General features: G+C 44.0%; 1 protein-coding gene across 2 annotated transcripts in view; it reads right to left on the reverse strand.

The window, feature by feature from the left end:
• The window catches only part of HSDL2 (hydroxysteroid dehydrogenase like 2), a 151,211-nt gene that overhangs the window by 36,265 nt on the left and 101,654 nt on the right, over window positions 1–13,292 (reverse strand). For both annotated transcript variants that reach the window (XM_029614299.1, XM_029614290.1), the window contains 2 exons: window positions 10,451–10,554; window positions 9,840–9,938 (listed from right to left, as the gene is read on the reverse strand). In XM_029614299.1, coding sequence (XP_029470159.1) covers window positions 9,840–9,938; window positions 10,451–10,554 — 203 coding nt within the window. The remainder of the gene's footprint in view (window positions 1–9,839; window positions 9,939–10,450; window positions 10,555–13,292) is intronic.

The following is a 13,292-nucleotide window of genomic DNA, read 5'->3' on the forward strand; positions in this document are numbered from 1 at the left end:
CTGTACAGAGAGCAGAACCCAGACACTTTCCTGTTGCAAGGGAATGCAAATAGATCTACGTCCATACTCCCCCAGAGACGGAATATCCAATTCACTACTCCCTGGTCCAGGGACCACACGTGGGGTCTGAAGGTTTGACTCAGCCTGTCTGCTACCATGTTCTCTGTTCTGGCCAGATACATGGCCCTGATCACCTTCCTGTGGGACAGGGCCCTTGTTCAGATAAGGACCGCTTCCTGACACAGGAGGTACGATCCCATGCCTCCCTGCTTGTTGACATATCACACAGTTAAAACCCAGTCCTTGGAGTTGACCGAGTCTCCGGCTGGGGCTTGGGGATATCTGCTGATTGGGATGGCTGCAGGAGCCCTGATGGTATTAATGGGAACTAGGGGGCAAGGATAATACTTCCTCTGGCAAAAGAAAGACTTCATCTGTTCCTGTCTCGCTGGCCTCCTAGAAGAGGACAATGGGTTGACAGTTTGTTGGACAGCCGATCTCTGAAAGCCCATAGCATATACCCGATCACCTGGAGCTCCAAGAAATTGATTTGGCAACAGCAATCCTGGCCAGACCAAAGCCCCTCAGCCCAGGGTGGATGCATCCATGTTTAGGATAACTTGGGTAGGAATACTTTGAAAAGAGATCCCCTGTTCCAGATCTTAAAGTACCTGCCACCAGGATAACGTGTCCCAGGGAGACAGGGTGACTTGGATGCTGTCCTAGAGGTTGTGTGTGGCCTGGAACCACTGCAATCTCAGGGTCCATTGGGCTCTTCGCATGTGTAATCGTGCCAAGGGAGTGACATGGACAGTTGTGGCCATGTGGCCTAACAGTCTCAACTTGTGCCAGGCTGACACCTGCTGGGCTCCACTGAATCTCTGCCACGATGGTTATCAAAGTGACTGCCCTTTGACGAAGCAGGAAGGCCTTGGCCTGAGCCGTGTCTAGCAGGGTTCCTATGAAGTCCAAGTGAGGTGATGGGCCGAGATGGGACTTTGGGTCGTTGATGACAAACCCTAGTGACTCCAACACAGGGATGGTCAAGCTCATGGACCTGACGGCTCTTTCCTGAAATGTGCTCTTGACCAGCCAATCGTCCAGATAGGGGAAAATATGCACCCCCTAGCCTGTGGAGATGCGCCACCACCACGGCCAGGCATTTTGTGAAGACTTGGGGGGGCTGATGCTAGCCCGAACGACAACACTCAGTACTGGAAGTGCTGTTTTCCCACCACAAATCGGAAATACTTCTGGTGACGGGGGAAGACTTCAATGTGAGGGTATGCATCCTTTATATCAAGGAAGCATAGCCAGTTCCCTTTTTTACAAAAAGGAGATCAAGGTGCCCAGGGAAACCACCTTGAAATTTTTTAGAAATTTGTTCAAGGCCCTTAAATGTAGGATAGGACGGAGTCCTCTTGTTCTCTTTGGAATCAGGAAGTACCTGGAGTAGAAGCCCCACCCTCTTTACCCTAGTGTGACAGGCTTGACCGCTCTGGCTGTTAAGAGGGAGGAGAGCTCTGCTAACAGTACCTCCTGATGCGCTACTGGCCCCCCAAACGGGTTTGGAGGTCAATTTGGCAGGACACTCAATAGATTCAATTGATACCCTTGATGGACGATGGACAGAACCTACTGGTCTGAGGTTATACTGGGCCACTGGTTTGCGAAGAATAGCAGTCTGCCCCCAATTGGAGGGTCCAACATCCTGGGTACAGGCAGCTGGCGTGCGCTCCCTATGACCCAGTCAAAACCCCGTCCTTGGAGTTGACAGTCTCTGGCTGGGGCTTGGGGATCTCTGTTGATTGGGACGGCTGCAGGAGCCCTGATGGTATTGATGGGAGCAAGGATAATACTTCCTCTGGCAAAAGAAAGACTTCATCTATTCCTGTCTCGCTGGCCTCTTAGAAGAGGACAATGGGTTCAGAGTGCTGGCGGAGAGTTGTTGGAGGGTTTCATGGTGGTCCCTAAGCTGGGCCACCGCATCCCTCATCCTATCTTTGAAGAGGTTCTCCCTAGTGCACGGCATGTCAGCGAGTCATTCCTGTACCTCTGATTGGAGATCTGAGGCCCACAGTCATGCCTATTCTGCAGATGCTGATTCCTGCTGCAGAGACCCTCTATGCCATCTCAAAAACATTGTAGGTTGCTTGGACCTTGTGTTTTCTGCACTCCAGGCCCTTATGGAGCAGCAACATAAGGATGTCCTGTTACTGTTGAGACAGCTGTTTGGCCACCTCCTGCACCTATTTCCAGAGTACTGGCTCATGTAGAGCTGGTAGGAAGCAATGCGAGAAATAAGTATGGCCCTTTGAAAGACTTTCCTCTCAAGAGCATCCATTGCTCTGTGATTCTTCCCTGGGGGCACAGAGGAATGGGTCAGAGACCACTTGGCTTTCTTGAGAAAGGGTTTGACCACCACTGACTGGTGGTGCAGCCGTCACTTATCGAATCCAGGAGCCTTCTGAACAACATAAACCCCGTCAGCCTTCTTATTCATGGGAGGTACTGTGAGGGGTTGTTTCCATATCCTCAGCAGTAGCTCTTTAAGGATCTTGTGTACCGAGACCACCATGATCTCCTTAGGAGGCTCCACAAACTGGAGGATCTCAAGCATTTTGTGCCTGGCATCCTCCTCCAACAGCAACTGAAATGGGATGGCTTCCGCCATCGCCCTCATAAATCCTACAAAGATTAAGTCCTCAGGCAGGGACTTCCTTTGCTCTTCTGGAGAAGGGTCTAAGGGGAAAGCCTCAGAGGACTCAGAGGTATCCTCCCCCCAGAAATCATAGGGACCCTCATCCTCACTGTAAGCCACAGGAGATGGAGCTCTAAGCGCTCGGCCTTCATCCATAGGTGCAGGCACCAGCAAAACTGGACAGGGGGCTATAGGCCTTGGTGTCTCTGCCAGCTTAGGTGGAGTTTCCTCCTTGGAGAAACTGGCAACGACCGCTGTATTAGTAGGGAAGGCATCAGTGCCCCACCGATACAGTCCCAGGAACAGACGCCAGCTGGGTTGGTAATGCACAGATGAGTGCATTGAGCTTCTCCAGCATTGGTTCCAGGCCGGTATTGGCTCCAGTGCCATCTGTGCCACAGGACCGATGCCCTGCAGCACCTGTTCTACTGCCAGCTGCACTCGGTGCTCCAGCTCCTCTTAAAACTTTAACAATTGCCAACACTGACTGGGAGGAAGGAGGGGTGGCCAGATATTCTTCGGATCCCTGAGGCGGATTTGTGACTGGCATCAGGATTGGTGGAGAGCACTGCAGACCCCCGGCACTGGAGGACTGGCGCACCTCGCTGCGAGGTCATTTCGGGGGCATCGCAGCATAAGCTGGTGCATCCCCGGGCCTGGCACCATGCATCAACGGGGTCTGGCGCTGATGCTTTTTAGACTTCCCTCGATGCTCGGACTGGTCCTTCCCCGGTACAGAGGAGCTCCAGGGAGGAAGATTCAGAACCAATGTCAGGAAGTATTTCTTCACGGAGAGGGTGGTGGATGCCTGGAATGCCCTTCCGGAGGATGTGGTGAAGACCAGAACTGTGAAGGACTTCAAAGGGGCGTGGGATAAACACTGTGGATCCATAAAGTCAAGAGGCCGCCAATGAAGAGTGGGTGACTCGCCAGAATGATGGCTACTGCCTGGAGACAATACCCTTATTAAATAAACATACACATGCTTACTGTGACTCCAACATCGCTCTAAGCTTCAACAGCAAGAGGAAATGTGGTAAAAAGGATTCACACTCACAAAGAGGGGAGTAGCTGGCTTGTTACGGCGGTTACTACCCCAAATCAAATAAGCCTGATACTTCACTTTCAATGCATATACAGCATAGTTCTCTGCTTCAACGGCAGGGGAGAAGAAAAGAGGGTTCGCACTCACAAAGCGGGGAGTAGCTGGCTTGTTACGGCGGTTACTACCCCAAACCAAATGTGCCTGATACTTCACTTTCGATGCATATCCAGCATGGCTCTCTGCTTCAACAGCATGGGAGAAGACTGATACTTCACGCATATCCAGCATAGCTCCCTGCTTCAACGGCAGGGGAGAAGAAAAACAACCGATAAGGGCTGTATAACATAGTCTGGGTAAAACAAATAAGCATGGGTTTAGCTTGCTTATTGTGGCGGCTACTACCCCTAACTAATCAAGCTAGATATTTCACTTGGATGCAGCTCCATCACTGCTCTCTACATTAAAGGTGGGGGTGGAAGGGAAATAGAACCAAGAGCTAAGAGAAACAGATAAGTATGAGAGAAAAAATGTGTGAAGCTTGCTGGGCAGACTGGATGGGCCATTTGGTCTTCTTCTGCCGTCATTTCTATGTTTCTATGTTTCAGAGGCCGATGATGAGTAACCCATTATCCTCGGCCTGGAGGAGGTCTATGGTGGTCGGTCTCTGGCGGCCCTATCCGCCGGCAGCCCCGCCGATGTCAATGGTGCGGTGTTCATCAATGCCATCAATGCCGATGGCTCAGTCTTCTTCAGCCCGAAGAGCTGCTCCATCTTGTCCAGTCAAAGTAGATGACCTTTCGGGGTCATCTGTGTGGATAAGTGGAAACACCACACATTATGCAATACCCCTGGGCAGAGGACACTTATCTCGTGAGGGTCCATAATGGACATGGTCCTTGGGCACCAGGAGCATTGCTGAAAACCATTAGTGGCCATGACGAGACAAAACAAAAGGGCTACAAACTCAAAATTGATGGCAGCAGGCATCGATGGTTGGTGAACACCAAGCACTGCTGCCACAGGGGAAATCAACCACTATAGAAAACTTACTGGAAACATTGAAAACCCTGACTAGGAACACTGCAGGTAAGCACCGAGAGGGACCCAGCGTCGCAAACTGCGAGAAAAAAGGAAGTTTTCCAAAAGGCCAAAAAACAGCCAAAGTGAGCTCACTCACACCATGATGCTTACAGTTTCGCTGAAAGAGAGACTGGAAAGGGACCCTGCATGGACATGTGGTTTAGGGCATGCTGGGCATGCTCAGTGTGCCAAGTCAAAGTTCTAGAAACTTTGACATATGGTTTTCTGTGTTGGGGCTCCATCTGATGATGTCACCCATGTGCGAGGACTACCATCCTGCTTGTCCTCTGAGAACTATCCAATAAACTTCAGGCCTGTATTTCCTTTGCTATTTTTGTCTAAAATAATTGGGGGGAAAATAGCATATATAAATATTATCCTTTGCAAAGTAGTGTGATTGCCATGTTAATCCACTTATTTATTTTAATTTAAAATATTTGAGATTTGCTTATCTAATATCCTAAGCAAGTTACAATCAAACAAGCATAAAATCAAAATCTAAAACAAAAATTGCAGCTTTCCCTTGAGTCACAAATACCAGTCTGATACCCAATAAAGACTTGCATTCACTTTATACTTTTAATCATTCTAAATGATTGTCATCATAGGCATGACCCCTCTACTAGTTCATTATTTCCAAAAAAGCCACAGTAAACAAATGTTTAAATTTTTTTTTCTGAAGATTCTGCTACCTCATGTTCATCGAAGAAATCCTTTTTTTCTTCATAAGAGGTTGTATACTTGCACATTTCAAAGAGTTAAGCTCTGACAGGAATTGATTTACAAGAGTGGTATAGAGGCAGCAAATTCCTTCCTCAGACCTTTCATGATTAAAAGGAGAATAGGGATTTAGTAAGCAACCAGAGATTTTTATGTTTGCTAAACAGGATTCTATTTCCATTGTAGAAATTGGTGAAAAATTATCCCACTGGATATTATCCAGTTGAAAAGTATCATTTCCTAAGTGAAATTCAGCGTCAAACTCAGTCGGATTGGCTGTTTTCTTATAAAAGAAAAACAGCAAATTCCTCACAGTCAATTACACTTCTCATTGTATCAAAGCAGAAGAGTACAAGTCAGATATTTGACAATATTAAATAATTTTTGGAGAGCTTCTGGCTTCTTGGGTTTGTTTGGGGTTTTTTTTTACTATTGTATTCCTTTTTCTTTTCATCAACTAAACATTGATATGAATTTAAACAAGCACTGCAGTGCTAAATTTTCCTTTCGCCAACACCTTTCAAATTGGAGTACTTCTTTTTCTCTCTTAACTATTGGGAGAACCAAAGGGCTTTATGCAATCTATTAAGAACGGTCACTTTTACAGGTACAATTTGGTCTAATCTACTGACCGGTTCCATATTTCAAATAATCGATCAGCAGTCCTTGCCTGAGATATATCCTCTACCTCCAGAATCAATTCTTAGCCCTCTGGGATCAATAGGTTTTCTCTTTAAAAAAATCTAGTTTCCAGACTGGTACATCTAATCTTATCTAAAAACACTTCTAGTTTAAACGCGTAGACCAAGGTATTTGTATACCTCTCCAGTCTAATTTATCAATCTTCCATAATTCACCTAGAAAACTAAATCTGGCATATGACCCAGTTCATACATTGGCTTAATAAACTGAGCTAAGCTCAATGCTGTCACTGCTGTTAAAAACTCTTCATGATTGTAAGCTAAATTGATTTCATTAACCCATAAATTAAAATCACCTAAAACCAATAAGAATGTAAAATCTATGTCAACAGCAAGCAGAGATTCTATCTAAGCAGGTGAACATTTTCCAAAGGAAGATCACTTCCTTATCACCACAAAGAGGGTACTTACCCTATTTTTCACTCCATAAGACGCACTTTTCCCCCCCCAAAGTGGGGGGAAAATGTATGTGCGTCTTATGGAGCGAATATAAAAAAAAACCCAAAAATCTAACCCCCCCCCCCCAGACCTGCCAAATTAATTTACTACAACCCCCCACCCTCCTGACCCCCCCCCCCCCGCAAGACCTGCCAAACTTTCCTGGTGGTCCAGCGGGGGTCCGGGAGCGATCTCCTGGACTTGGGCCATCTGCTTCCAGTAATCAAAATGGCGCCGACGGCCCTTTGCCCTTACATTTTGATTACTGGCAGCCGACGGCCCAAGTCCAGGAGATCGCTCCCGGACCCCCGCTGGACCACCAGGAAAGTTTGGCAGGTCTTGCGGGGGGGGGGGGGGTCAGGAGGGTGAGGGGTTGTATTTAATTAATTTGGCAGGTCTCGGGGGGGGGGGGGGTTAGGAGAGTGGGGGATTGTTAATTAATTTAAAGGATTGGGAGGGGGTTTTTTTTTTGGGGGGGTTGTTCCCACAGAAATAGAAAGACAAAAGTTTTCTGATCTGGGGAATGGACTGAAATGGCCCTCCCCAGAGCCGAAAACAAAATGAGAAAAAAAATGTTATGCACTCCCCTAAGTTGCTCCATAAGACGCACAGATGCCCGGGGACAGAGCCGGTTTAGCACAAAATTTATTTTTTTTTAATTTTCCCCCTCTGAATCCTAGGTGCATCTTATGGTCGGGTGCGTTTTATGGAGCGAAAAATACGGTAAATGAAATTATGGGAGTGCACAAGAACACACAAAAAAACATTTGAAATTAAGATGATCAAGCACCTTGAAATATATGTTAAAGAACCTAAGGACATAGAATCTGTCTTCCATTATCAGAAATAGGCCTTTGAACTATAAAGTTTGACTATTACAATCACCTCTGTCAACCCTCACAACTGAACTGTAATGGCTCATGCAGACCGCTCCATACCCAGTTGACTGTAGTATTTAAACCCAATGTAACTATTCTAATTCTTCACTGACCTGATGAAAGCTAGTCACAGATGCAATGAGTCCAATTAAAAAAATGTTATCACTTAAAACTTGTCTGTTGACCTTAAGCAAGAAACTCATGTCAGAATATTTGATGTGATTTCTGATGCAATGCCTTGAGTTAGTACTACTACTCTTTTCTATAATGCTACTAGACATACACAGCACTGTATGGGTAGAAGGTTGCCAATACAGGGGCAACTAGGCAGTGCTTGGTAGGATCTGCTGAGTATCTGCAGAGTTTACCTTGAGTAGGTATTAGGGATAGCGCAAAAGCATTATACAACAATTGTAAACCTGCTGATCTCTGCTCTCTCAGCCACCTGGTTGTGAGGGTTGTAGTTCAGGGTGAATGAGAGGTCTCAGCCAGGAGGAAATGATAGATTCATTAAACCCTCATCTATCCTAAACTCTGCAAGTATCTTGACCACCTGACATACAGGTAATTAAGGATACATTGCAGAGAAGGAAGGAAGATGGTTGCCGCTGCTAGAGAACCTTTCAGTTTTCTCCCAGAGCAGAAAGCTTCTTTCTGTTCAGAACTTTTAAAGAGAGATCCACTTTCAGTTTCCCCCAACTGAGGAAAAATCTTCTTTGCAACTTGCAGAATTGCCAAGTGACTCAGTTCAAGGAGGAAGACTTTGCCAGCCCTAGCTTTTGAACATATATCCTAATGAATTGAGGTTATTTGTAGTCCCTGCTTCAAAATGAGCACTACAAGCCACTTATCTAAGTTAGCTGGATAGCTACATCTGGCCTATTTAGATAAAATATTCAGCAGCACGGCTATGCTGCTGAATATCCCTGTAGCAAGCGCCACTTAGGCGGATAAGTCATATCCGTCTCAGACTGCTATTGAGCAGGTGTAACTTACCTGGATATTTTATCTTAAGGCAGAATATTGCTACTTAGCCGGATTACTTAACTAGCTAAGTAGTGCCGCACCAATCCACCCACTGCCCACCTACAATTTATCTGGCTATTCTGAACATAATCTGATATTATCCATAAAATACGATACAAGCACAACTCCAACTGGTTTGATGAGTCTCTACGTTTCATCCTTCACAACCGCCCCACCAGAACAAACCACAAAGCCACCCTCTGCACCCCCTCCCTCAAGAATGCTCTTCTCACCTCCACGAGGGAGCGAGCTCTTTCAGTAGTAGGACCCACCCGTTGGACTGCTCTTCCCAATGATCTCCGCACTGAGCCCTGCCAATACAAATTTAGGAAAAAGCTCAAGACCTGGCTCTTTAAGCAGGCATTCCCAGCATAGATCATTCAGCTCCTCCTTCGTTCACTCTCCCTTGTTATTATTATTATATTAATTATCCTATGTTTCCTTATATTATCCATTTTTTACGTTATCATGTTTATGTTTATTACTATTCCATTCTACATTATGTAACCTTATTTCTCATGTTATTTGCTTCCATTGAACCACCTACTCGTTGTTCTTTGCCTCCTGCCTGGTTTTGCCCCCCTTCGTTGTTATTGCTCCCCTCCCTTAACTGTTTGCTGTATTTATCCTAGTTCCATTGTAAACCGATATGATGTACCCACGAATGTCGGTATAAAAAAGTTGTAAAATAAAATAAAATATCCAGCTGCCAGATAAGCCCTATTTATCCAGCTATCTAGCATTTGAATATAGGCTTCATAACATCAGTATGCTAGAAATCCAGTTCTCGCATAAAAATCTCCCTTCTTGCACTGGGTAACTTGGCACTCTGGGTCTTGACCTAGATCACTAGGAGGGATCCAGCAGACCTCAACTCCACCTGTCTGGCAGGATGCCAGGAATGTTTTCCCCCTATATGTAGCTAATGGGATCATCTCAGACAATTTTGAATCCCATAGGCTGGGTGTCCCAACACAGGAAGTGGGGGGAGGAACGGAGGATCCTTTTCCCTGCTTAAGTAGTATATTGAATTGCTTGGTTGCCTGGGGCAATTTTGAAGAGCACCTAAGTTTTAAATGCTTTTAGACCATTCAGCACAGCTCTCATCTCTAGTTTCCTTGAGGAATCAACAATCCACCCTTTAGCTGAACTTCAGTCCAAAGATTTACAAAAATGTAGGTCAATTAAAACCTTAAAGAAATGTTCATTTCTTTTAAACAGCAAGGCCCCAAAAAAAGATAAAAGTTTACCTGTTCTAGGCCACAATGCATTGACTGCAATCTCCCCTTTATACTCTTCTGCCATCCCAAGTACACACATGGACATACCATATTTAGCTATAGTGTAAGCTAAAACAGAAGAAAGGCAAAAGAGAAATCATAACTAAATAAATCATTTTTTTTTATCTAACATAGTAAAACAATTTTATCTGCAGTTCCTTGGGTGAAACCAGCTGCCTAAAGATGTGAGAGGAAATGGGGTTCAAAAGATTTATATTTCAGCATGGCTAACTTGACCATTCACTCTTTGGAATGCAATATAATGGGTTTGCTACTTTATATGAATATATTATTCTTAAATAATTATTGTATTACTTTAGTATTTAGCTAATGTCTAATTTTATTTCCCCATATTTAAGGATACTCTTATGTCCTACAAAATGTACATACCTCTTTGAAATTTGTAATCCTCTATCAACGACCTTCTATACGTCTTCAAAACGCAGTCTTTATTAAGATTGTTTTGTAAATTGGAAGAAACTGATTTTGCACCCTAGCCTATGACATTTGGGTTGTTTGCTCAAATACTGCTGATCAAGTAACTCTTATGGCTCATGTAGTCTATCATTTAAGGCACTTACCACAGTGATTCTTAAACCAGACAGGGTTCATGTTCAGTGGGGGGCTGAGATTCAGGATATGAGCAATTTTACTCTTCCTTAGGTGAGGAACACATACCTTTGACCTGAAAATATAAATATAAAATATGTTTGCACATACCGTATAGTAATGTTAAAAAGAACAGTACCTTATATTTTACTATTAAGCATTTCTATAGTCCTACAAGATGTGTGCAGCACTATAAGACAGACATAAGAGAGCCCCTGCCCCGTGAAGCTTACAATCTAATCAAGACAGACAAGATGAATAACTTGCAGATACCTTTAAGAAACTGGTACTATATGCACAACGAAAACCTCTTAATAAGCAGCTCCATTATAGAAAGTCTCTTGACAGTGTGACCTTTTTTCAAGTTCTGTTTCTGTCAGCATATTACAATGAAGGAAAAAAATGACTGCTTACATGAAATCAAGTGAGGACAAAGCATGCATAAGTTTGGAGCACTTTTAAATTTTATCCCTATGAAAGAGTCTCACCATTATTTAATTGGGGACATTTTCATTAATGTAGGTGCCATAGGCATACTCCACCTTCCTCTCAAATCTGAAACAAACCACGGATAAAGAGGCGTTATCATGCCCTTAGCTGACAATGGCTGGTTTAAATCGCTTCCATAGTGCTTTCAGCCCTGGTTGAAAAGCACTACAAAAATAAAAATATATATAAATCAGAGTTTACTGCAAAAGGACACTAGTTTTATTTCTCCTGTCTTTGGTCATATGAAGTACTTTTTTTTTTTTTTTTTAAACATTAGCAGGAAAAACCCCCCACAAGAAAACAACAAAATGCTAGTCCACCAGTTCCATTCCTTTTTAGGGAAATCTAAAAGCTGTGATTCAGCTGCCATTAAGAAAATAACTTACGGTATACAGAGAGCTTTAGACCAAGCTTTATTCCATCTTTAAGATTCACTTTGGAAGAAAAGAACATATATTATGTGTGCTTGCAACTTTTTAAAATGTCAAGTGAATTCAGAGAGAGCATGAAAGAGGCCAAGCTGATACTACTATGGTGCAATGGATAAAAACCAAAAAAAATCCAAGAGACAAAATTTAGGTGACAAGATTGTGATACACAAACAGCATCACTACAAGAAATAAAGGCAAGGACTAAGGTCCAAACAGGTGCTCCTCTTGAAATGATACCAATGAGAACTAAGGACATGTTTTCAGTATAGAACTTAAATAATTATAGCTGTTTAATTGAGTTCATTTTGAATTCTTTATTGATTTGATTTAGAAAAACTACAAATATGGATCTGATCATTACCAATGGAAGGACAGAACTGTATCTCATTTTGATATGGAACTTCTTTATGTAGGATGGAAATATTGCATTAACACCAACTGACATTTCTTGTATTAAAATTAATAATGTAGGAGTCGTCACAGAACATCGCGGCTCTTAATAGATGGATTAAGCTCTAAAAAGATAAACTGTATTAAGGATGAGGTGAGCTCGTATTAGTGCAGTTATCCCCAAGCCTTATGATAAGGATAGTAATATATTTAATAAAAACTAAGCAACTGTCAAACCCATTAAAAAAGTACTGCTAGCAACATTTTACTGGGTGAGGAGCCTTCTTGGAAATTCAGATAATGCTGCTTCACGTGCTTTGCTTTTGGACTTGGCCGTAGAAGCAGTCCTGTGCTTTTTCCCTTATGTCTCTGTATCAGTATCCCAGACTGTAAAAGTAGGGGTCCTCGTTAGTTGTTGTCTGAATCCCTCACCCCTGCCCCCAAAGCAGAGAGTTATGTCGCAGTTGCATCAGAACTTATTCATTAAGGGCATTAATCCCCATGCCTTTTGTTAAGGGTAGTAACCACTGCACTGAATCTGTTACCTCCATGTACCCTTTTCTTCAGTGTTTATCCCCTTTAAATTCTTTGACTGTTTTAGTCTTCACCACCGCCTCCGAAAGGTGAAGTTTTTAGTATTGATGTCAATTATGTATGTTTTTTGTTAAACCGCATTGGAGCAATTACTTACCTGATAATTTCGTTTTCCTTAGTGTAGACAGATGGACTCAGGACCAATGGGTATAGTGTGCTCCTGATAGCAGTTGGAGACTGAGTCAGATTTCAATCTGACATCAGCCCTAGTACATATACCCCTGCAGGAAGCTCTGTTCCTCAGTATTCTCTTCAAAAAGCAATTGAAGATATATGTGACTGAATAACTTGATTAACTTGGTTAACTTTGATTAACTTGAATTGGTTGATGTGGTTAGAGCTGGAGACCGCCAGTGCACTCAACCGAGAAACGCCGACACCCAGTAGGTAGGGTGTCTTAGAGGGAAACTTGGCTTACCCGTGTTGGTCTTGCTCTCTGGGATTGTCCCCCTAGGTTTCCGTGTTTGTTGGCAGCTGTGGGTGGGATGCTGAGTTCATCTGTCTACACTAAAGAAAACGAAATTATCAGGTAAGTAATTTCTCCATTTCCTAGTGTGTAGCAGATGGTCTCAGGACCAATGGGATGTACAAAAGCTAGTCCCGAACCGGGTGGGAGGCTGCCCATAGTACTGCCCTTGGGAATGCTGTGTCCTCCCCTAGCCTGAACATCCAGGCGGTAGAACCTCGAGAAGTTATGGATGGAGGACATATCGCCGCCCGACAGATCTCGGTGGGTGACAGCATCTCGGTTTCCGCCCAGGACATTGCCTGGGCACTAGTGGAATGGCCCTTGACTTGTAGAGGTGGGGGCTTGCCTGCCTCTACGTAGGCCGCCTTGATAATGTCTTTGATCCAGCGGGCTATGGTTGCCCGTGAGTCCGCATCCCCTTGTTTCTTCCCACTGGGAAGG

Source organism: Rhinatrema bivittatum, chromosome 1 (genome assembly GCF_901001135.1).
Source record: "Rhinatrema bivittatum chromosome 1, aRhiBiv1.1, whole genome shotgun sequence".
In the NCBI taxonomy this organism is placed as follows: domain Eukaryota; kingdom Metazoa; phylum Chordata; class Amphibia; order Gymnophiona; family Rhinatrematidae; genus Rhinatrema; species Rhinatrema bivittatum.